Raw genomic sequence first — 23748 nt, forward strand, 5'->3', positions numbered from 1 at the left:
GCACAAATTGCCTGGTCAAGAAGTGGGGGTAAATCCTCAGGAGGGCAAGTGGTTAAAGATGGGAAAAGTTCTGAAATTATTTATTTTTGTGTCATTTTTTTACATTACGGAAACCTGACATTTTAACAGGGGTGTGTAGACTTTTATATGCACTGTATATACTTGGAATAATCTAGGGGACCAAGTGCAGGAAACACTTGCTCCCACACTGTCCATTGTGCTGTAATAGCACATCTTTTTTTTCTGTTTCTGCTGGCTGTAGTTCCACCCCAGACTGAAGCCCAATTTATGGGCATTCTTTGGGGGAATTAAAGCCAGCACTAACTCCAGCCCCATCTTCATTTTCCTGTATAATGAATGTGAATGTTTTCCTGAAACGATTTTTGGTATTTCATTGCACTGAGATTTTCTTATCCTGGCACATTGGCAGCGCTGTGCTGGAGGAATAAAGAAATGGAGATCTTTTTCAAGGTCCTCCACAGCCTGTGACTGGACTGTTAAAGAGCAGCAACAAACTACTGATGTCAGCTCTGTGCTCTCCCCTTCTATCAGCCTGCTTCCTGTGCAAAGTAGTAACAGCTGATTTACTGGTAGTTCTGACGCTCCCTAACTAAATCTTGTAGTATAGAAAACGATAGGTGGCTAAATAAAAACAGTCTGAGGGACTATTTAAAACACTTTGATTAGGTAAAATTAGGTATTTTATATTTGCATACAATTCTGCTTTAATATTTTTATATCATATCATAGAATCTTGCTTTTAATTATGATTTTCTGTTGCCTTTGGAATATATCGATGCTTACCAACATTGCAAGGTGGAGGAAGGTTATTGATTAACTGGTGTTCCTTTGTCTTGATTTGATTGCTGCACTTATTGGCATGTTTATGCATTTTCCTTTGCTTATATGGAAACTTTATTCCAATGGAATTCTGGTGCTGGAACCACATCCCACTAAAACACTGAGCTCTTCTGATCTGTCTACAGCCTCAAGAACTTCCCATGCCCTGACAGATCAGTGAAAGATTGTTTCTAATTGCCAAATACTTTTGTTTGCCTTTAGGTTGTTCTGTTCTTAGATTACCAATATACTTTAATATGAACAATCCCTTTTCCCTCATTTGTATTAAAATGCCTTTACCAACCAGTCTCTCTTTGCTACACTTTCCATTGTCAATACTAGTGTTAACCACAAATCAAACATACATTTAGATTACATTCAATGGTAACTGAAGGTGACATGCTGACATTTCAACTGAATGCCATTTCTTCTTATCTGATTACAGAAAGAAAGGACATGTTTGCACTATGCTGTAAGGAAAAGGTTCAGTTTCCTGGACTATTTATTGATTGTAATCCTGATGCCAGTTATGCTCATTGGATATGTTATCATGGTGAGTATAGAAAAGGTTTTGATTGGGTTGTGTTTCTACAACTACTGGTAGCCATACTCAGACCAATTTGTGCATCGCCTACTACATTCAGGTAAGGATCAGGCCATGAGGGGGTTGTGACGATCACGGCATCAGACCCTCAGCCCTTCTCACTAACTCGTGACTGAAGGACTAGCCAATCTAAAACCGCGCTGTCACGTGCGTAACAATGCCACACTCAGCTGCACCCTGCACCAAGATTTTCCAGTTAATGGACCACATTCTATGTGCCAACAGCCTGAGAGCAATTGTTACTGGGTCAGGTTAATTATGCAATTAACCCTTCACACTGCCACCACCGCCTTTTTTGTAGAGAAAAGGAGGAAATGCGCCAATATTAGCAATAACACTATGATGATTGAATAATTGTCTGTATACACACTGTGACCGCAGGCAGATGTATATAGAGGTTTAAAACACAGTAGAGCTCTTCAGAGACAGGGATTCTTAGTTTGTATTAAAGAGCTTTAGAAACAGTTCGACACTTTTCAGAAAAGATTTATTACTAAAAAGGTCAAAATGGTGCAATAAAAGTATTTACAGAAAAAAGATGTGTGTGTGTATGTATATACAGAGAGCAATAACACAACAGGGAGATAACAGAAATTTAGAGAGGTAGAGTACTTGACAAAAGTCCTGTGTTAAGCAGATTCAAGGGTCTTGAGCAAAAGGGTGTCTTTTCTCCCAAAGTTGGTTCCGATGTTAAAATGGAGAATTCTTCAACTCACTGCTCCAATCATAACAGCCTCTTTTCTAGGAACTCAGCAGGGTGTCTCCTTAAAGCAGAGAACCAATCGCCTCATTTGGGGAGGGGTGTTTAGACAGGGGGAACTCAGGCTATGACCAAATCCCTCCCAAGTTATACCATGGTCAATAACCTTCCCTAGGTACATGTAGCAGCCTAGACACTAGTAGATTAATATGCAGAATCATTTGCTGAATGTCTAGATCTCAAACATGCCATATCTTACTATTCCAGCTAGAACTATATGGCTTTCTGCTCTCCTGTAGACTTCAACTAGGGGTGTAAGATATCAGGCGTCTCACATTAAACTGAGCTATCCGAATATATGCTTAGCTTGATTGTAATTATTTCCTATCTTCAGATATTAAATTATATGGAAAAGTGGGTTTTAAATGTGCTGTCTGTTTTGCGGCTATTTCGTAATGTCTTTTGAAGTCCAGTGACTGACGGGGTTTATGGTTTTACGATTAGCATCAAGCAAGAGTCTCACAGACATACTGGGCCCAGGCTAACTGGGGTTTATAACCATGAAGCTACCCTGCTGGGCCTGATGCCGTTGATCTCCGCATACATACAGACCACATTCCTGAGGGAGGGGGATTGGAGGGAGAGAATGGTACAAGATGGAGGATCCTTAGCAAGATGGATGACCACATCTATCTGTGTGCACAATTGCTACAGGGGTTACCTAAACCTAAGGATTACTTCAGAGTATTGAATAAACTCTTCCTGCCACACACAATATTGTTCCACCCCTTGTTCATTGAGTGTCCGCCCTTTTTAATCACCATGCATGACCACACACAACATATACAACAACACTGTACCACACATTTTGTAAATATGGCACGGGTTATCTGCTTCTCAAGTTCAAATTTTAGTGAAACATCACATAATATAAAAATAAAGGTGCTTGTAATTCTGCCTCTTGCATACAGATTGCATGTTCCTGTTGATCTTCTCCAGGTACTTGGCTTCCTTTGCCAGTCCAAAAACATGCTAGGTTAATCAGCTGTTGTCTAAAATGGTTTAGTACATGTGTACAAATTGGCTATGCACATGGTTTATCATATTCTGCATGCTGGTGCCAAGCCATTGGGGAAGGTTCAGGAAAACAATCTATAGGCAGTTGCCAAGTCCAGGGAAACTCTATGGGGAGTTTCTCTGGTTTCCTGGCTCTTGGAAGGACCGTTGACCTCTGGAGGCCATCTTGGGTCAGCAGAGTCTTTATAGGTCCCAGCCCCTGGGCTTTGGCATGCTTTGGTTAACTGGTTAGTGCAGGGATAGAGACCATGCCTGTGAGGGAAAGTGATTAGAGGCAGGGAAAGGTTAAAGATGAAAAGGGACAGGATAAGGCTCTGCCATCCTTCAAGGAAGCCTCCCCATTGGAACTGGACCGACCAGGCCATACTTTGCCCTCTGAAACAGATGCTGTCAGCACATTGTCTCCTGCTGCCTCTCTGCATTGGAACGGAGAGTGTTTCCCTTGCAGTGATTCCTGGAATCCCGCCTAGGGTGTTTACAATATGGCATTCTCTTCAATACAATTTCCACATTTTATTCCATCTGGACTCTGTGTCTTTACTGCCGCCAACGCACGCTGCACCTTCCTACAAATCACCAAGAGTTGGATATGACTGAATGCATGTCTATGTGTACATACAATTCTGCCAGAAAACTAATCCAATGATTAAATATCTTCAAATATTACCTAATTATTTTTATTATACAGTTTTTATAGCGCCAACAGTTTGCTAAGCACTTTACAATATAAAGGGAGACAATACAGTTCAATACAAGAGGGATAGAAGGGCCCTGCTCCTTGGAGCTTATAATCTGAGGGAGGGGTTAGTGGAACAAAAGGTAATAACTGTGAGGGATGGACTGGTAGGAGTAGAAGATTCTATTAGCTGAGGGCAGGATAGGCTTCCCTGAAGAGAGGTTTTCAGAGATCGCCTAAAAGTGAGCAGAGTAGGCGATTGTCTGATAAATTGGGGTAGAGAGTTCCAGAGGATGGGGGAAAATAATCAATTTCCAATACTAAATATCAAGAACAATTTGTTGCCTGCACTGTCCCTGCTTTACCATCTTTGGGAGTTAGTGGTAGCTACTATATATCATGTCTTCCTGCCATTAACAACTATATCATGCTGAGAAGAAGAGGCCATAAATATCCTATCTTATGCTATCCCATCTCATCTACCTAGTCTGCCCTCATTAGTTATAGGAACACCATAAAACCTCAATGCTCAAATTGTCAGGATCTTCAAAAGTGCCCCAGGTGGCTATCCCAATATGCAGTGAGTCACATATACAGTGCTGTAGGAACACTTGTGAAGTAGCAGGGACCTAAATTATGTTATCAGTTTTAATATGGAAATATGAAAATAAGCAGCAATTAGCAAATGGTATAGCACAACAAGAACTTTGTATCCCAATCAGGGGCGGACTGATAACTAGAGATGAGCGAAGAAATGAAAAATTCGATTCGGCTGATTCGGCGAATTCCAGTGTGAAATTTGATTCGATGCGAATTTCTCCGCTACGAAGATGACTTATTTAAAGGGTTTCTAGGCTTCAGAGAGCCTTTAAATTAGTGCAGAACACTGTACCTTTAATTTAAATGCCCTTGGAGATGAGGAAGGAGAAGGAGAAGGAGAAGGATGAGAAGAAGGAGAAGGAGAAGGATGAGAAGAAGGAGAAGGAGAAGGATGAGAAGAAGGAGAAGGATGAGAAGAAGGAGAAGGAGAAGGATGAGAAGAAGGAGAAGGAGAAGGATGAGAAGAAGGAGAAGGAGAAGGATGAGAAGGAGAAGGATGAGAAGAAGGAGAAGGAGAAGGATGAGAAGGAGAAGGATGAGAAGGAGAAGGATGAGAAGAAGAAGGATGAGAATAAGGAGAAGGATGAGAAGGAGAAGGAGAAGGATGAGAAGAAGGAGAAGGATGAGAAGAAGGAGAAGGAGAAGGATGAGAAGAAAGAGAAGGATGAGAAGAAGGATGAGAAGAAGAAGGATGAGAAGAAGGAAAAGGATGAGAAGAAGGATGAGAAGAAGGAGAAGGATGAGAAGAAGGAGAATGATGAGAAGAAGGAGAAGGATGATAAGAAGGAGAATGATGAGAAGGAGAAGGATGATAAGAAGGAGAAGGAAGAGAAGAAGGAGAAGGAGAAGGATGAGAAGAAGGAGAAGGAGAAGGATGAGAAGAAGGAGAAGGATGAGAAGAAGGAGAAGGATGAGAAGAAGGAGAAGGAGAAGGATGAGAAGAAGGAGAAGGATGAGAAGAAGAAGGATGAGAAGAAGGAGGAGAAGGATGAGAAGAAGAAGGATGAGAAGAAGGAGAAGGAAGAGAAGAAGGAGAAGGATGAGAAGGAGAAGGATGAGAAGAAGGAGAAGGATGAGAAGAAGGAGAAGGATGAGAAGAAGGAGAAGGAGAAGGATGAGAAGAAGGAGAAGGATGAGAAGAAGGATGAGAAGAAGGATGAGAAGAAGGAGAAGGATGAGAAGAAGGAGAATGATGAGAAGAAGGAGAATGATGAGAAGAAGGAGAAGAAGGAGAAGGATGAGAAGAAGGAGAAGGATGAGAAGAAGGAGAAGGATGAGAAGGAGAAGGATGAGAAGAAGGAGAAGGAGAAGGATGAGAAGGAGAAGGATGAGAAGAAGGAGAAGGATGAGAAGAAGGAGAAGGATGAGAAGAAGGAGAAGGATGAGAAGAAGGAGAAGGATGAGAAGAAGGAGAAGGATGAGAAGAAGGAGAAGGATGAGAAGAAGAAGGATGAGAAGAAGGATGAGAAGAAGGAGGAGAAGGATGAGAAGAAGAAGGATGAGAAGAAGAAGGATGAGAAGAAGGAGAAGGAAGAGAAGAAGGAGAAGGAGAAGGATGAGAAGAAGGAGAAGGATGAGAAGAAGGAGAAGGATGAGAAGAAGGAGAAGGATGAGAAGAAGAAGGATGAGAAGAAGGAGAAGGAGAAGGATGAGAAGAAAAAGGATGAGGAGAAGGAGAAGGATGAGAAGAAGGAGAAGGATGAGAAGGAGAAGGAGAAGGATGAGAAGAAGGAGAAGGAGAAGGATGAGAAGAAGGAGAAGGATGAGAAGAAGGAGGAGAAGGATGAGAAGGAGAAGGATGAGAAGAAGGAGAAGGAGAAGGATGAGAAGAAGGAGAAGGAGAAGGATGAGAAGAAGGAGAAGGATGAGAAGGATGAGCAGAAGGAGAAGGATGAGAAGAAGGAGAAGGATGAGAAGAAGGAGAAGGATGAGAAGAAGGATGAGAAGAAGGATGAGAAGAAGGAGAAGGATGAGAAGAAGGACAGTTCTGTGACAGTTTCTGTCTATTTCTGACAGTTCTGGGACATTCACTCCATACAGCGGTTTCAACCGCTGTATGGAGGGAATGTCATAGAACTGTCAGAAATAGACTATTAATGACAGTTCTGGGACTGTCCTTCCATGCAGCGGTTGAAACATTGTATGTATTTGTTTCCATAAATGGATCCATTTATGGAAACAAATACATACAATGTTTCAACCGCTGCATGGAAGGACAGTCCCAGAACTGTCATTAATAGTCTATTTCTGACAGTTCCATGACATTCCCTCCATACAGCGGTTAAAACAGCTGTATGCAGTGAATGTCCCAGAACTGTCATAAATAGTCTATTTCTGATAGATCTGGGACATTCACTCCATACAGCTGTTTTAACCGCTGTATGGAGGGAATGTCATGGAACTGTCAGAAATAGACTATTAATGACAGTTGTGGGACTGTCCTTCCATACAGCGGTTGAAACATTGTATGTATTTGTTTCCATAAATGGATCCATTTATGGAAACAAATACATACAATGTTTCAACCGCTGCATTGAAGGACAGTCCCAGAACTGTCATTAATAGTCTATTTCTGACAGTTCCATGACATTCCCTCCATACAGCGGTTAAAACAGCTGTATGCAGTGAATGTCCCAGAACTGTCATAAATAGTCTATTTCTGACAGTTCTGGGACATTCACTCCATACAGCGGTTTCCGGCAAAAAGTGTATGTGCAGAGTTCCTCTATTCTGCAGATACACTTAGAGGAGCTCTGCAGATACACTTAGAGGAGCTCTGCACATACACTTTTTTCCGGTTTGGAATTATTCTTATTTTCATCCTACTTCTTCTTCTTCTTCTTCATCCTCATCCTCATCCTCTTCTTCTTCTGAGGATGAGGATGAAGAAGAAGAAGAAGAAGAAGAAGAAGAAGAAGAAGTAGGATGAAAATAAGATTAATTCCAAGCCGGCAAAAAGTGTATGTGCAGAGCTCCTCTAAGTGTATCTGCAGAGCTCCTCTAAGTGTATCTGCAGAGCTCCTCTAAGTGTATCTGCAGAATAGAGGAACTCTGCACATACACTTTTTGCCGGCTTGGAATTATTCTTCTTTTCATCCTACTTCTTCTTCTTCTTCTTCTTCATCCTCATCCTCAGAAGAAGAGGATGAGGATGAGGATGAGGAAGAAGAATGAAAAGAAGAATAATGCCAAGCCGGCAAAAAGTGTATGTGCAGAGTTCCTCTATTTCTGACAGTTCTCTCACAGCTTCTTCACATGTACAGCGGTTGAAATATCTGTATCCTAAATGGAAACTAATAGATACAAATTGTATCTATTAGTTTCCATTTAGGATACAGATGTTTCAACCGCTGTACATGTGAAGAAGCTGTGAGAGAACTGTCAGAAATAGAGGAACTCTGCACATACACTTTTTGCCGGCTTGGAATTATTCTTCTTTTCATCCTACTTCTTCTTCTTCTTCTTCTTCTTCTTCTTCTTCTTCTTCTTCTTCTTCTTCTTCTTCTTCTTCTTCTTCTTCTTCATCCTCATCCTCATCCTCTTCTTCTGAGGATGAAGAAGAAGAAGAAGTAGGATGAAAAGAAGAATAATTCCAAGCCGGCAAAAAGTGTATGTGCAGAGTTCCTCTATTTCTGACAGTTCTCTCACAACTTCTTCACATGTACAGTGGTTGAAACATCTGTATCCTAAATGTAAACTAATAGATACAATGTTTCAACCGCTAAACATGTGTTCCTTCTGTCAGAGAACTGTCAGAAATAGCGGAGCTCACTGCAGGGACACTTTTGCCGGCTGATCGGGAAATGTTCGATTCGCGCACCCGAAGTAGGCAAAATTTCGGTTTCGACACGAATCGAATATTTCCTGAAATTCGACTCGAATTCCGGTTCGCCTAGTTCGATTCGCTCATCTCTACTGATAACTCATGGGGCCCCGGGCAATAGGGGATCATGGGGCCCCGTGTCCTCGCCCATACCCAAAAAAGCCTATAAAAAGGTACCGGAGCATCTCATGGGGCCCCCTACGGACTCCGGGCCCACGGGCAGTGCCCGAGTGCTCAAATGGTCAGTCTGCCCCTGATCCCAATAAATGTCTATTCTTATTCTAGAAGAATAGAACTGTCATATTCCTCATGCATCTATTGTACTGTATATCATCCATGTAAGATGAAACCGTTTAATACAGCCTGTGATATTTGTTTTTTGTATTGCCACTATCAGGTACCTTTTTTCAGGACAAGCTTTTGGGATGTTTTATTCTTTTTACTCCAAGAATAGGGGAATGCCCTGAAAGCTTGTCCTGAAAATGTAACTGTTCAAATGTAAAAAGAATCACAGGTACTACTCAAGCACCATACAGATAAAAGATGAAAAAAATGCATTAAGATATTTTGCAATCCCAGTTTATCACAGGATACTTTTCTATATTTATTATTCAAGGGAATGAAAGTTTCTGGAATAATTGTGATCACACTTTTTTAATGTGTCCTTTTACAGATTTCAAAGAGCAAACAGAATGAGAGGCTGATCAACATCTTACTGCACTCAGGTGTTGATGTCAATGCTGCAGACAACGTAGGTCATAGAAAATCAGCTGAATATTGTATTGTCATGCTATGTTCACACGTTTTATGTTGTCATTGTGTAATGAGAGGATTGTTGCCTGATAAAAATGTCAAAGGTAGTTTTTTTATTCTAATATTTTTTTGTGTATAGGATTATATTAGACGTTAGAGACTGGAAAGCCAACTTAGTATCTTTCTTCATTGTGAATTATCAGCAATCTCTTAACAGCATTTTACAGCATACCTTTTCAAATATTCCTATATAGTATCCATTCAACAGCTTCCACTGTATAAATTTAGGTAAACTAAACCATTTTCAAATTAAGGGCTCATTCAAGCATGCATCTAAAATATTGTGTTTAATTGCATACAGCATATAGTTTTGTACGCATCTAAACACATCACTATATGAATCAATAGGGCCATACAAACAGCTGCATCTACAAAATTATTGGCACCCTCAATTTAATATTTGGTAGTACATCCCTTGGAAACAATAACTGAAATAAATTGCTTCCTGTAACCATCAATGAGTTTCTTACACCTCTTTACTGGAATTATGGACCACTCTTCTTTCACCAACTACTCCAGGTCTCTCAGATTGGAAGAGTTCCTTTTCCCAACTGCTGTTTTTGAGATCTTTCCACAGGTGCTCTATGGGATTGAGATATGGACTCATTGCTGGCCAGTTCAGTACTCTCCAGCACTTTGTCTGAAACCATTTCTGGGTGCTTTTTGAAGTGTACTTTGGGTCATTGTCCTGCTGTAAGACCCATGACCTCTGATGGAGACCCAACTTTCTGACACTGGGCCCTACATTGCACCCCAGAATTCTTTGGTAGTCTTCAGATTTCATAATGCCAGGCTCACGGTCAAGACATCTAGTGCCTGAAGCAGCAAAGCAACTCCAAAACATTAGAGAACTTCCACCATGTTTGACTGTAGGGACTATTATTTTCTTTAAAGGCTTAATTTCTTTTTCTGAAAACAGTAGAATGATGGGCTTTACCAAAAAGCTGTATTTTTGTTTTGCCTGTCCACAGCACATTCTTCCAAAAGCATTTTGGCTTCCTCCAGGTAAGTTTTGGCAAACCCCAATCTGGCTTTGTTTCTGTGTCAGCAGTGGGGTCCTTCTGGGTATCCCGCCATAGGGTTTCTTTTCATTCAGATGGTGATGTATAATGCGAGCTGACACAGTTGTACCCTACAAAAACTGTAGCTGCTGACTTTTAAAAAAAGAGCCACTTACCTGTCCTACAATCCCGCGGTGTCCTACCCGCAGCACGTTTCACCAGCCGTCTGGTGTTCCAGATGCCAGCATCTTCAGTGTGGGCAAGTATTGCTGTCACATGTCCCAGAAGACTACGGGGAGGGAGGGTAGGAGGACAACTTCAGCTTCTGCTTGCATAGTGGATCGCAGCAGGAATGGGTACCTGTCAATTTTGGGTACTCCCCAAAGGTGCCAATCCTTAATGGAACTTCACCTTTTGGGTGGAGCTCCACTTTAAAGTCAGCTTGAATTTGTCTGAAAGTTGATCAATGTTCGTTATTCCCCATTCAAACAATCCTTTGTTGCAATTTTAAAATTTTTCTCTTTTCTCCACGTCCAGGAAGATTAGCTACAGCGCCATGGGCTGTAAACTTGACAATGTTGCACACAGTGGACACGAGCATTATAATCTCTAGAGATGGACTTGTAACCTTGAGATTGTCCATGCTTTTCCACAATTTTTGTTCTCAAATCCTCAGACAATTCTTTGCTGCTCTTTCTCTTCTCCATGCTCCATGTAGCACACAGACACGCAAAAGAAAAGTTGAGTAAATTTTTTTCACAATTTTAACTGGTTGCCCGTGTGATTTCTACAGTATATTGTCAGCACCTGTTAATTGAAGCAGGTGAGTTTAATTACAATTTACAGGAGCATCACAAACTTGGAATGCAATTATTTCTTACAATTTTGAGAACGTGTCAAAAATCTTACGCAGTCCATTTTTGGGTTTTTGCGTGGAATGTCTGATTTGGCTTTTTATTTCTCCATTTTAGTGTCATAACAATACAAACAAAAGAAATAAACCCGAGAATGTCTAAACATTTGTAATTGCAACAATTTTCTGGGCAAAGTGGTGCATTATCTGACAAATGCAGGGGTGTCAATATTTTTGGACATGACTGTATATATGTATAGACGAGGGAGGGAGCAGGGAAGGTTGATAACGTTCTATGGGGAGAGGAGCTCCTGATAACATATTAAGGGAGGGAGGAAAAGTTTTATAGTTGTAAATCCAGGTCCAATCTCACATTTCGCCCTTGAAGGGGCCTAGTTTGTAGTTTGAAAATCCACCACACTTCCCTACAAAAGTTTCCTCACCCTGTCCCCACCTTTTGGTAAATGACCGTTTTTCTTTTACCAAAGATTTTATTAAGCAGGTAGGTTGGTATTCCTTGGATGAGGAGAGAAAAAAGTTGGGTTACCAACGAGTGCCGAGAGTAGGCGCCCGTTGACTAGATGGTGGTCCCACCAGTATGATAAGTCTCCTGCTTTGTCACCAAACATCAGTACAATCAGCAACGCTTGCTCAGGAATAAAACAACCCAACAATCTCACACTTAATGTTCTGCAAATGATTGCCCCCCTGAAAACTGCAGTGTACTCAACATATTTATGTTCGTGTGACTATTCCTGGTGCTGGCATTATATTCCCAATGCACACCTTTCTGTAGAAATGGATGTGTTTGTAGACAGGTGCTGCAGTGACCATCACTTGGAACCGAAGATAATCAGAGCGAAAAAATGGCAGCAGCACACCACGGATCTCCAAAATGGGTCCAAAGCTTTAATCAGTGATCACATTGTTACAGCAGAAACAATGTTTCGAAGCCTCGCAGAACCCCTTTATCGAGCATGTGATTATCGCATTGTCACATGCCTGATGAAGGGGTTCTGCGATGCTCTGAAACATTGCTTCTGCTGTAACAATGTGATCCCTGCTTAAAGCTTTAGTATTGAGGGTCCCTGTGCAGAAGCAGTAACCCAATACTCTACCTTCCTGGAAGGACTCCAGTTTGGGCTGGCTGGAAATGGATGCAGAGATGCTGGTCTTGCAGTTCACTACAGATGTTCGGCAGTAGGAAGGGATACATATTTCCCACTATATGTTGAGATAACATACACTTTGTATGTAGAGCTTTCAAGCCTCAGGCCTGTATCTTTGGAACAAAGGTGATCCAATTTTTGTCCTTGGGTTCCATGAGCTCTACATTTACCAAAGGCATTACAAGTGGGTCCAACGCTCCTGGATGAATTTTTATTTTGCCTAATATTATAGAGAATGTAACAGGATGACTGGGAAGTTGGACAGGAAGACAGACAAAGAGGTTTGCCAATGGATTTTCTAAGAAATATAAGAAGCCAGATGGTTCAGCCCACCAGATACAACCTTTTAGTGGACACATTAGGATAGTTTTCTGAAAATACCAGTCATGTTCTACAATTCTTTCTTTCTGATCTTGTTTTGAGACTATCATACCCACCATCTGACACACTAATCTGGGAAAGAGCCTCGAGCCTAATGTAGCATCAGCTCACAAGTGCCCCAGCTGGCTAATAGTGATTTATTGGTAGTAGTGATCTCTTGTGCTGACAGAAACACATTAAGCAGCTGTATGTAGTTTAGGTCCATTGTGTATTAGGTGCATTAGATGGGATATTGGTCCCCAAAGTAATGATATCCAGCTCCTCTAAGAGACTATTTAAAAGTTTAATTTCTTGCATCAAAACAAAAAATAAAACCTCACTGTATGCTATGTGTAACTTCTTTACAATATAACATGATGTATATCTTTCTACTCCATCCTTCTGTATTCTTTCAAAACAGCCGGTATGTTTTATTACCTGTTTTTTTTTTTTTTAAACATAAGACTCGATTTACAAAGCTTTAACACAAGAATGAAGCAATTGGCTCCAGCTGCTGTCAATCACAGCCAGTGAGGAGGGAGCTGGGGGCAGCCTGAGCCATGCTCTGAGAGTCCCATAGACACACAGAGGTTGCTCTACAGTGAGCATGCACAAGTGCCCCCAGAGCAAGCAGCTTGCTCTGGGGGTACTCAACAGGGAGGAGCCAGGAATGCCAGCAGGGGAATTGAGAAGGGGAGGATTGGGTCTGCTCTGTGCAAAACCATTGCACAGAGCAGGTACGTATAACATGTTTGTTTAAAAAAAAAAAAGAAAGACCTTTATAACCACTTATCATCCACCCTATAGCAGTTTTACTGCTACAGGGCGGCATTCCGGTGCAAAAACATATGTGTGTTTGTGTGTGTGTGTGTGTATGTATGTATGTGTGTGTGTGTGTGTGTGTGTGTGTGTGTATGTGTATGTGTGTGTATATATATATATATATATATATATATATATATATGTATATATACACATACATACAGACACCTGATTTTGCACTTTCACCACAGGGGCACGCGTGCCGCAGGAGGATTGCTTCTGCTGTGAAATGTCACAGCACAAACCGATCTACAAGTCTCGGTGACTAGTTGCTCACTGGCACCTTCAGATCATTGGGTAGGGAGGCAGAACACAGCTGCATCTGTTTACATAGATACAGTTCTGTTGTGACAGGAAGTAGTCATGAATCCTGTGTCTCTGCAGACCTGAGAACACAATCCATCACATCCCATAGTAAAAGCACCACCTAGTGTACACCAAGCACATTGCTAGGCACACACTTAACCCTTTGATCACCCTAGATGTTAAACGCTTTTTATTAGTGTCACTGGTTCCCACAAAGGCAGTGTAAAAATGTCCGCCGCAGTATCGTAGTCCGCTATAAGTTGCTTATCACCGCAGAAAACATTTTGGCCTAAATATATACAGAAACTTGATTTTTACATTTTTTTATTGGATGTTTTGTAGCAGAAAATAAAAAATAGGTTTTTTTTTTCCAAAATTGGTAGTGTTTTTTTGTTTATAGCACAAGTAGTAAAAATTGTAGAGGTGATCAAATACCACCAAAAGAACTTTTTTTATTTGTGGGGGAAAAAGACAAATTTCATTTGGGTACAGCGTTGCATGACTGCGCAATTGTCAGTTAAAGGAATGCAGCGCCGTATTGCAAAAAGTGGCCTGGTCAGGAAGGGGGGTTAAATCTTCTGGAGGGCAAGTGGTTATGTTTACCATGAGGGCCCCTCAACATCATCCTGCATGGTTACAAGCTGCTGGCTGGTGTTCCATTGTAGAGGGGCAGTGAAAGAAGGTGTGATGCGTTGTTACAGAACATTGCAGTTTCTTTTTTTCTTAAAGTGGAGATTGAGACTTACACTAACTAGTTTTAAAAATGTTCCCTGCTTCCTACCTCTCCCTAGCCTGGCATCCCTGTGTAAAAAGGATCAGTATACTTACCTTATGCAGGCATACCTCGGTTTACGAATTTAATGTGTTCTCCGGGACTTTTCGTATTGCGAAAAATTTGTAAACCAAAACACGGTTTCCCATTGGAATACACTGAAAACCAATTAATCCGTTCCGGAGGTCATAAAAAAGTAAATCTTATCTGTTCAAAACTCTTTATAAAGTGCACTTTAAATGCATAAATACTGTACAGGGACATGATTAAAAATGAATTTGTAAATGCATTGAAAACCAATTAATCAGTTCGTATTGCGAAATAAAATTAATAAATTCATTGAAAACCAATTAATCTGTTTTGGAGGTCAGAAAAGTCAGTCTTATCTGTTCAAAACTCTTTATGAAGTGCACTTGAAAGACATAGTACTGTACAGGGACATGATTAAAAAAAAATCGTAAATGCATTGAAAACCAATTAATCCGTTCGTATTGCAAAAACATTCGTAAACTGAGTCATTATTTTCATTCGTAAACTGAAAATTACGTTAACCAAGGCGTTCGTAAACCGAGGTATGCTTGTACTTAATTTTTTTTTGTCCTCTCTGGTCCAGTCACATGATCCTGCAGCTCCAGCTCCCCTGTGTCAGTGCTCAACAATGACTGGGAATTCCAGGAACCATGATGTCACCCATAGGCTCCCAAAACTCAGTAATTTGGTGTTTTCTCCTCTCCCCTGCAGCAGCTGTACACTGTCACAAGGGAGCCGGAGGTGAAGGTTTAACGTGACCAAAGTGGACTTAAAAAAAAATTACACACATCATTTTTACAAAAGGTGGACAGGATAGGTCGAAGGAGGGGGAGGGAACATTTTTAAGAACAGTTAGCATTAGAGTTGAATTTCACTTTAGCATTATGAAAGTATAACAAAATGCTACTTTATTAAAGCATATGCACCACAGTGTGCTGCGGTATGGTGATGTGGCATTGGGTAAAAATGCAGCGTATCGACATTTTATGTAGCACACCGCACTTCATTGCAGTGTGGTAGTATGAACGAGGCACATAAAAAATATTTATTTTCCATGTGCCTGAGGCTACATTCACACCAGCGATTAGGGCCAGTGCGAATCATAGTGGCCAGAATCTCAGCGGCTAGGTGCGGCCCCTGGCCCCGTTCACAATGACAATGTACCTGCAGCTGTTCGCAGGTGTCCACACAGCCAGCAACTACCTTAGGTGGTGATTGGCTATGCAGAGAACCGCGAACAGCTGCGTCCGCTGGCAACCTGTCATAGTGAATGGGGCCAGGGGCCGCACCGAGCCGCAACATGAATCTGATTCCTGCCGTTGCGATTCCCACCAGCCCTCACCGGTCTGAATGTAGCCTTAGCATTGAGCCTGCCTTGATTTGTGTGGATCAATACAGTTCAGCACAGATGGTGTAAATGAGCCTAACATAGACAATATAAATGAAACTAAGTAGCTATTCTGTTTTCCTTAAAAATATATAATTTTATAATTGTGTGTCATCTTAACATCATATATATTGTATATTCAGGGCCTTCTGTTTTGTATTGTAACTGTAATGTCTACCTTTACTTTGTAAAGCGCTGTGCAAACTGTTGGTGCTATATAAATCCTGTATAATATTTTATTAAAATGTTGGTTAGTCAACCAGTAGTAACTCTAGGTAAAGGTCACATGACAAAATACAGTGGTTGCTTAACCATGGCTCTGTCTTTGAAAATACTACTACAGGACTACCACAGTGTGAGTTTAAATTTGTAGTTTTCTTTACGAAGATAAAAAATAGGAACCCTGTGGCCCAAATTATTATGAAGTCATAGAACATTACAGAAGAGATCCTGTCATCCAACTGCTCCTCCACCGTTCACGTAATGCAGTGCATTGTGGGAAGGTAGTAATAGGAGTTCTGTGAACGGCAGACAGAGCAGATGGGGGTGGGAGAGAAGCTGAGCAATTTTTCTCCATAGTGTCCACTGCTGTTAACCTTTACCACATCAGAGGATAGACACTCCAGACAGTATCTGGTTGCTGTGAAGCCGATTCCGGGATGATTTTATCAGAAGCAGCCATCTGCCAGTAATAGGATACACACCATTACATATAACTAAAACCATATATACTAAACTTCAGCTTTAAAGCTGCAACAAAGAAAATAAATAAATGAAATCCATAATAAAAAAATCAGATTGTTTCAATCAATTACAAATAATTAAAAATATGATAGCTGCACTGTAATTGTTTTCTTTTATACTCGATATGTATTTTATATATTTATTACCTTCTTTGTAAACTCTGTAGGATGAGATGCCACTCCACAGTCTGGTGTAGAATAACAGATGGCTTTCTTTTTCTCTAGAGTGGAAACACCGCCCTACACTATGCCTGCAAAATGAAGACCCAGTCCATAATACCAATACTGCTTGAAGCCAATGCAAATCCATCCATAAAAAATAAGGTGAGCATCACTAAAGAGCTGGTAATAGCACAATGCTGGCTTCATATTTTCAGAGAATTTTCTGTAAAAATGCATACACAAGTAGCCTTCGTAATACGTATCATCAGCAAATTGGCCATTATTACGACTGTCTCCCACTTGAAACTTTTTGGTGAAATTATTATGCCAGTAACATCAAAAGACTATACTGGGGTGTATGCACACCTATATATAGATATACACTGTGTGCACAATTATTAGGCAAGTGAGTTTCTTGACCAAATCATCATTTTAATGCATATTGTCCAACTCCAAGCTGTATAAACTTGAATGCTTGTTGGATTTTGGCATTTCAGGTGATGTGTATTAGTGTAATGAGGGAGAGTGTGGCCTAAGGAGATCAACACCCAATATCAAAGTGTGCATAATTATTAAGCAGCTTCTTTTCTTCAGCCAAAATGGGCCAAAAAACAACTGTCTCTGAAAAGTCAAAAATTGTAAAGTCTTTCAGAGGGATGCAGGATGCTTAAAATTGCTAAGATATTGGGGCGTGATCACAGAACCATCAAACGTTTTGTTGCAAATAGTCAACAGGGTCGCAAGAAATGTGTTGAGAAAACAAGACGCAAATTAATTGCGAAAGATTTTAGTAGAATCAAACGTGAAGCTACCAGGAACCCATTATCCTCCAGTGCTGTCATATTCCAGATCTGCTTCCTACCTGGAGTGCCCAGAAGTACAAGGTGTTCAGTGCTCAGAGACTTGGCCAAGGTTGAAGCCCGACCACCACTGAAAAAGATACAAGCTGAAATTTTAAGACTGGGCCAAGAAATATCCGAAGACAGATTTTTCAACTGATAAGATGAGTGACTTTTGATGGACCAGATGGATGGGCCTGTGGCTGGATCAGTAACGGCACAGAGCTCCACTTTGACTCAAATGCCAGCAAGGTGAAAGTGGGGTTCTGGTATGGGCTGGTATTACTGTAATAACCTGCCTCTGTGAGTTCCCAGTTTGGAGAAGGCTCAGAGCAATAGAAGTACAGTTTGAAAAAATTTTTTTTTTAAAACCAGCGTTTAGTGTCACTTTAATGGGTTTTTTTTGTCTAGATGTCACTTTGGATTTTGCATGTGGTGTAGGGGGGATGTGTAAATAGCATGAGCTTGCACTTTCATGCAAGGTTCACTTTAATGTTTCTTGATACTATTCAGAGATCCCACTGTCATGTATATCATGTTCACTTTGCAAAGGAATTTTCCCCAGAGCTTAGTGTATAAGGTGAAGCTTTGCTGGCGTCCATCATCCAATCATGTGGAAGCAAAATACTGTTCTGTATTTTCCTAGCAAGTGTTCTTTGCAAAGTAAACTTTCACCACAATCACTAAGTTAAGTTCCCTTACAAAGTCAACAGCTTATTTGCCATTAGTAAACCTAGCACACTGCATTGTAGGTAATATTAAAAAAGTGATTTTTAATTTATACATTGGAAGACAGTTGTTGTTTTTTTTCTTTAACAGGAAGGCGAAAGTCCAGTCGACATTGCAGAAAGATTACAATTTAAAAACATTTTGGAGTTAATGAAAAAGTCTTCATAGCTTTAATAAGAACCTGTCCTATAGCTGGTAAGAAGAAGAAAGATCACACTACCTACCTGTGGAATGCTATACAGACAGGCAAAGAAGTGTGAATTCTAGGTGCACTGGACATGTAACTGTATCAAAAGCTATACACAAGTGTGTATTTTTTAATGGTGGTTGTCACATGGTTACTTTAATTTATTATATAATATCATTTTGTTGCTATAATGAAGTAGACCTAAGAAATGTCATGAAGTTCTTCCTTATGTGTGCCAGAACTGGCGTTGTTTTTACTATGGTTGGGACTTCACACTTGGCATGAAATAACCGGAAGGACCATGTTTACATTTATACTAGTAGGTAGACAACTCTTAGCCATCTTAATGCAAGTGCTGCTGGTATCTACCAGTGTTCTGTGTTTTTATTTGACCATAATGGTATCAAACTGCTTGCATGTAGCCAATCTTACCCAATCAGAAGTCTCTAGTGAGTAATACTATATTGCTGCTACTCCAAAGACATGCTGGTAGGTTAATTGTATCCTGTCTAAATTGACCCTAGTATGTGTATGTATGAATGTGAGTTAGGGACCTTAGATTGTACACCCCTTGAGGGTTAGGGACTGATGTGAATGTACAATATATATATATGTAAAGTGCTGCATAAATTGACGGCGCTATAGAAGTACCTGAAATAAATAAATATTCCACGGCACAGGAAGCATGCTCTTTTCTAGAAATCACGCATATCTCCTATCTTGTAATGGCTGATTAGGTTATAGCAGGAAAAGGCATATGTATACATATATAAAATTATAATTCAGGACATCGTAGAATGTGCTTGGCTAAATACCATATCTTTAGAAATTGGTTTAAAATAAACCAATACTGAGAGACATATGAGGCTTGTCATTGCCGCTTTCCTTCTATAAAAGCTAATATCCTGGCTGGATTTGAATATTTTTGAGTCACTAAGCTAGGACAAGCAACAAAGTAGAACTGTAGGTGAAACTTTTTTTTTTTTTTTTCCTTTTGGATAGTGAGGGTTACAGTCCTTGCCAGTTTATTTTTAGCCACCTGCGTCCCATTGGGGAGATTTACCTTTGCTTCCTGTCCCATAGCCAAAACAACAAGTGAGATAAAATCCCTGAAAATTAAGAGAATTCCTTGGGGCCCTCCAGGTCACCAGGACTAGTGTGCCCAGTGGAAATGTCCTCTCTATTTTTCTGGGGAAATTCAACATCTGTGATTTTTTTCTTTTACTTTCACTTTTGATAATAAAAGGTAGAACAAATAGAGAGGGTGATTCTCGTTAACAGGGGCAGAGGTAGCAATAAAAATGGACAGGTGTTCTAATCCATCCCCACTCTGTTCAAAACTAAAGAAAACCTTTTGCCTTTAGTTATACTTTAATAAAAGTCAGTATATCTAATCTATAACAAAGGATGCAGAGTACCCAAAGCTTAATCTATCCCCTTACACAAATACAAATCTAGAAGAAAAACAAACTCTCTTGCGCTCTGTGACCCAACCCGGGGTAGGTAGATGGAACCAGGACTTGAAAATTTCTACCACCAGTGCATATGCAGCTGTGCAGCTTCAAACAAGGATGGGGAAGCCTGACCACTACTGTGAAGCAAAAAACAAACAAAAAGCGTACCAACCTCAGCGCATTACCTCAGTAAGCCAAAATGTATTAGTCACAGAATAATACTCACAAACAATGAAGTATATCATGCATGTAAGTCCACAAAGGGACTGAGGGTAAAAGCAGTCTGCGCGAGTCCCATCATAGGAGTGGACACTCAGGTAACAGTTGACGCGTTTCGAAGGGTGTCCCTTCTTCCTCAAAGCTTTTTGTGAGTATTATTCTGTGACTAATAAATTGTGGCTTACTGAGGTAATGCGCAAGGTTGGTGCGCTTTTTGTTTGTTTTTCGCTTCACAAATACAAATCTATTGCATTGCTATAGACAGAACAATATGTACGTGAACAAACTGACATTCAGTATCTATAAATACCTTTATTCTTTTAATAAAATAAACCCTCTAGATTCATCAGAATTTTAAATAATTCACATCATATAAACAATAACCATAATATCGAATTGTGCCAATTAAAGGTTGATATTTATATATCTAATCTGCTTACATGTTCTTCTTAGCTCTAAAGCCACTGGATCTGAATGTGAACTTTTTCAGGAGGTTGGTAATTATAGCCCGTATGTTTACTTTTCATGCGTTTTCAGAATGCAGGTTAAACAGAGCACATCTATGGAGGCTTTTTAAGGACCAGAACGCATAGGCCCAAGACTGAAGGCAAAACGGACCCATGCCAAACTCTATAATGTAATAGCATCCCCACATGTGGGACAATATCATCAGATTCTAGTATAATAAATTCTAATTCATAAATGGATCGTTGTTCATATCTCTAGGGGGTGGGAATAACAGGTCATACTTTACCCAGTATTTATTAAGAGGCAGTTTTTGTATAGTGATCAAAGGCCTGGGCTTAATAGAAAGAGGGTAGGGTTTTATGTCAGTAGGAATCCAGCACAAATACGATATTTTGGCCAACATTTAAGTTGCGCTAAGGGTCTATCTTTACTATGGCAATGGAGTGCTGTCACATGAGAACTGTGCAGTGTTATTAACATGAATGAAATGTTCTAGGCCCGCACAGTCACGGTTTCCTGTACTGAAAGTCTGGGTCTGAGACCAGGAACAGACATACATAATTCTGGCCATGCTTGTGAATTTACTTCCTGCAGGACCTCCAAATGTGTATATTCTTTAATGGCTTAGGAAACTTGTGCAGACTTGTTTAATAAGGAAATCAAAGATCAATGATGATGTGCAGAGTACAATAATCCATAACCAATCAAAATCAATGAGAGAAACTGAAAAAAATTCCCATTACATTGTTACAATCAACTGCATTTTTGCATTGCTCTTTATTTTACTAATTAAGGCTGATGGTGAGTTAAAGTGATACTAAACACATGGTTTAGTGTACATTATCTCTTTTTCTGTATGTGGATAATGGCACTGTAATTTGTTTAATAAAAACAAAAACTAAGTACCTTTTTTCCTAATCAATATACAGCTGTTACATGACCCAGCTCTTTCCCAGCCTGTCTCCAGAGAAACAGTGGCAGGAGGAACATCCAGTCCTCTGCTGCTGGTCACATGTTCAAAATAAAAAAAAAAACAGCCTTTGGAAAACAGTAAAAATAATTAAGATCAATAAACGGTTTATAAATTGTCATACAAATATATATTTGAAATCAAATCTTAATTTTTTGGCAATAACATGGTCTGGGCAGATTTCTGCCAGTTACAGGCTGTCATGCCCCTCCAGCCTGTGTCATAGAATAGGAGGTAGGTGAAGCGTCCATCAGTCAAGATGTAATATCCCATTTTCATTGTGATTAGCTGGTTAGTGGGCATGGAGGGTGAAGGAGGGAGTGGGCTGTCATTTAGAATTGTGTATACGCCCACATCTATGACTCTCTAGTCACATGGGCTGCTCAGATGTGATAGAGAGGAAATGCTCAGGGTAGAAATACACTGAAAACTGAGCATGTGCACTAGCTGCCAACAGTGCAAAATCCCCAATTGTATCAGTGGCATGGACAGGAGGGGGAAATAGAGTACAGCAGGATCAACCAGTTTTTTTTGCAGAATACAGTAAATGAATCCTATAGTGACTGAAGAATATGAACAGCATGTAATACAGCATTTTGTGATTTTTGTGGGTTAAATGACACTTTTAGTACAAGGCCATCTGTGGATCATTAAATATATCAAAAATGGGCATAATTGTCCCATTAATGGGACAAGTCAGATTCCTGCTTCCATTTTCTAATCTGCTGGACAGAAATTACATTTAGAACCTCTTGCTGTGCACAACACAGATTCCTTCTTTTGAAAAATGATTTTGTACATGAAGTAAATAAAAGGAACCTGCAACAAGACAAGCACTGGATATACATGGATGCGAATGCTTGTTTTTGAACTCCAGAAGTCCTATTTAAACTGCTACAGCTTCCAGCATTACATTTATTTTATATTAGTGAATTGTATTATTTATAAAGTGGTAGTTTAAAGTTACAATATTTTTTGTAACATTGTTAATAAATATTTTTGGAAAAGAAGCAAATTGTTGTGTTTTTTATATTTCTACCTTTGTGACTGGGTTCTCACTTGTGCAGTGTGGCATACTGCACCACATTCCAGTGCAAATCACATGCGCATTCTTTGCGGTGCAAATTGAGCCATAGATTTTGTATGGCTTGAATCGCACTGCATCCGCACCAAAGAGGTGCAGGACCCTTTTTTTGGTCCGCACTAGAATCGGATCGCATGGGTATTCACACTCATGCGATCTAATTCTGCACATCACACCGCATTTTGCGGACTGATTTCGGGGTGTTGTTAACTTAACATAAACACCCGCAGCGGTTTCCAGAAGTGTGAACCCAGGCTGAATGCCGAAATGAATCATGCTTACAATAATATACATCGCATGGCCTTCTGGCTCTCATGCCAACTTTTCCCGGTTTCATTTTATGCATACTCTCAATTCATAGTGGGTTGATTTGCTAAAGCCAAATATTATTCTCTTTTAGCTCCTTTAGCTTATCAATGGGGTGAAAATTCACTTAGCAAAGAATGCAAGAAAAATTAAAAATAACAGTATTCTTGCTTGCACATGATTGGATGATGGACCTCGGTACAGCTTCACCTCATTTAGTATACTAAGGGAAAATTCTCTTGCAAAGAGCCTATTTGCCTTTAGTAAATCAGCTCATTGCATTTGTAAATTAATACAACACATCTCATTTGTTACTAAGCTCAGCATATGCCAAACATTACACATTTGTTATCACCAAGTAAATTCAGGAATTGCCAGCGAATAATGTTTTCTAGACAGAACTTTACTTCAGATATATATGTAGATTTTCTAAGTTTAGTAATAATAATGGATTACAGTCCTTATAAATCTTTAATCTTGTGCATAATCAAGACCAAGAAAATCTTCAAACATATTATAGAATAGGCATATGACCACCTTTGTATTAAACTACGGGGTTGATTTACTAAAACTAGAGTGCAAAATCTGGTGCAGCTGTGCATGGCCAATCAGCTCGGTCAATTAACCACTTGCCTTCCTGAGGATTTACCCCCCTTTCTGACCAGGCCAGTTTTTGCATTATGGTGCTGCGTTACTTTGACTGACAGTTGTGTGTCATACAGCGCTGCTCTTGAATGAAATTTACATCCTTTTT

At 40.0% G+C, this 23748-nt stretch overlaps 1 protein-coding gene across 1 annotated transcript in view; it reads left to right on the forward strand.

Annotated features, from left to right (window-relative positions):
* The window catches only part of ANKRD22 (ankyrin repeat domain 22), a 44513-nt gene extending 21894 nt beyond the window's left edge, over positions 1-22619 (forward strand). Inside the window, exons 3-6 of the mRNA XM_089692785.1 lie at positions 1286-1393; positions 8994-9071; positions 16802-16900; positions 18397-22619. Of these exons, the coding sequence (XP_089548911.1) occupies positions 1286-1393; positions 8994-9071; positions 16802-16900; positions 18397-18474 (363 nt within the window). The 3' untranslated portion in view covers positions 18475-22619. The remainder of the gene's footprint in view (positions 1-1285; positions 1394-8993; positions 9072-16801; positions 16901-18396) is intronic.
* Positions 22620-23748: the final 1129 nt, after the last annotated feature.

The sequence above is a fragment of the Staurois parvus genome, unplaced genomic scaffold (genome assembly GCF_062004578.1).
Source record: "Staurois parvus isolate SC_StPar_1 unplaced genomic scaffold, SC_StPar_1.0 ptg000604l, whole genome shotgun sequence".
NCBI lineage: Eukaryota > Metazoa > Chordata > Amphibia > Anura > Ranidae > Staurois > Staurois parvus.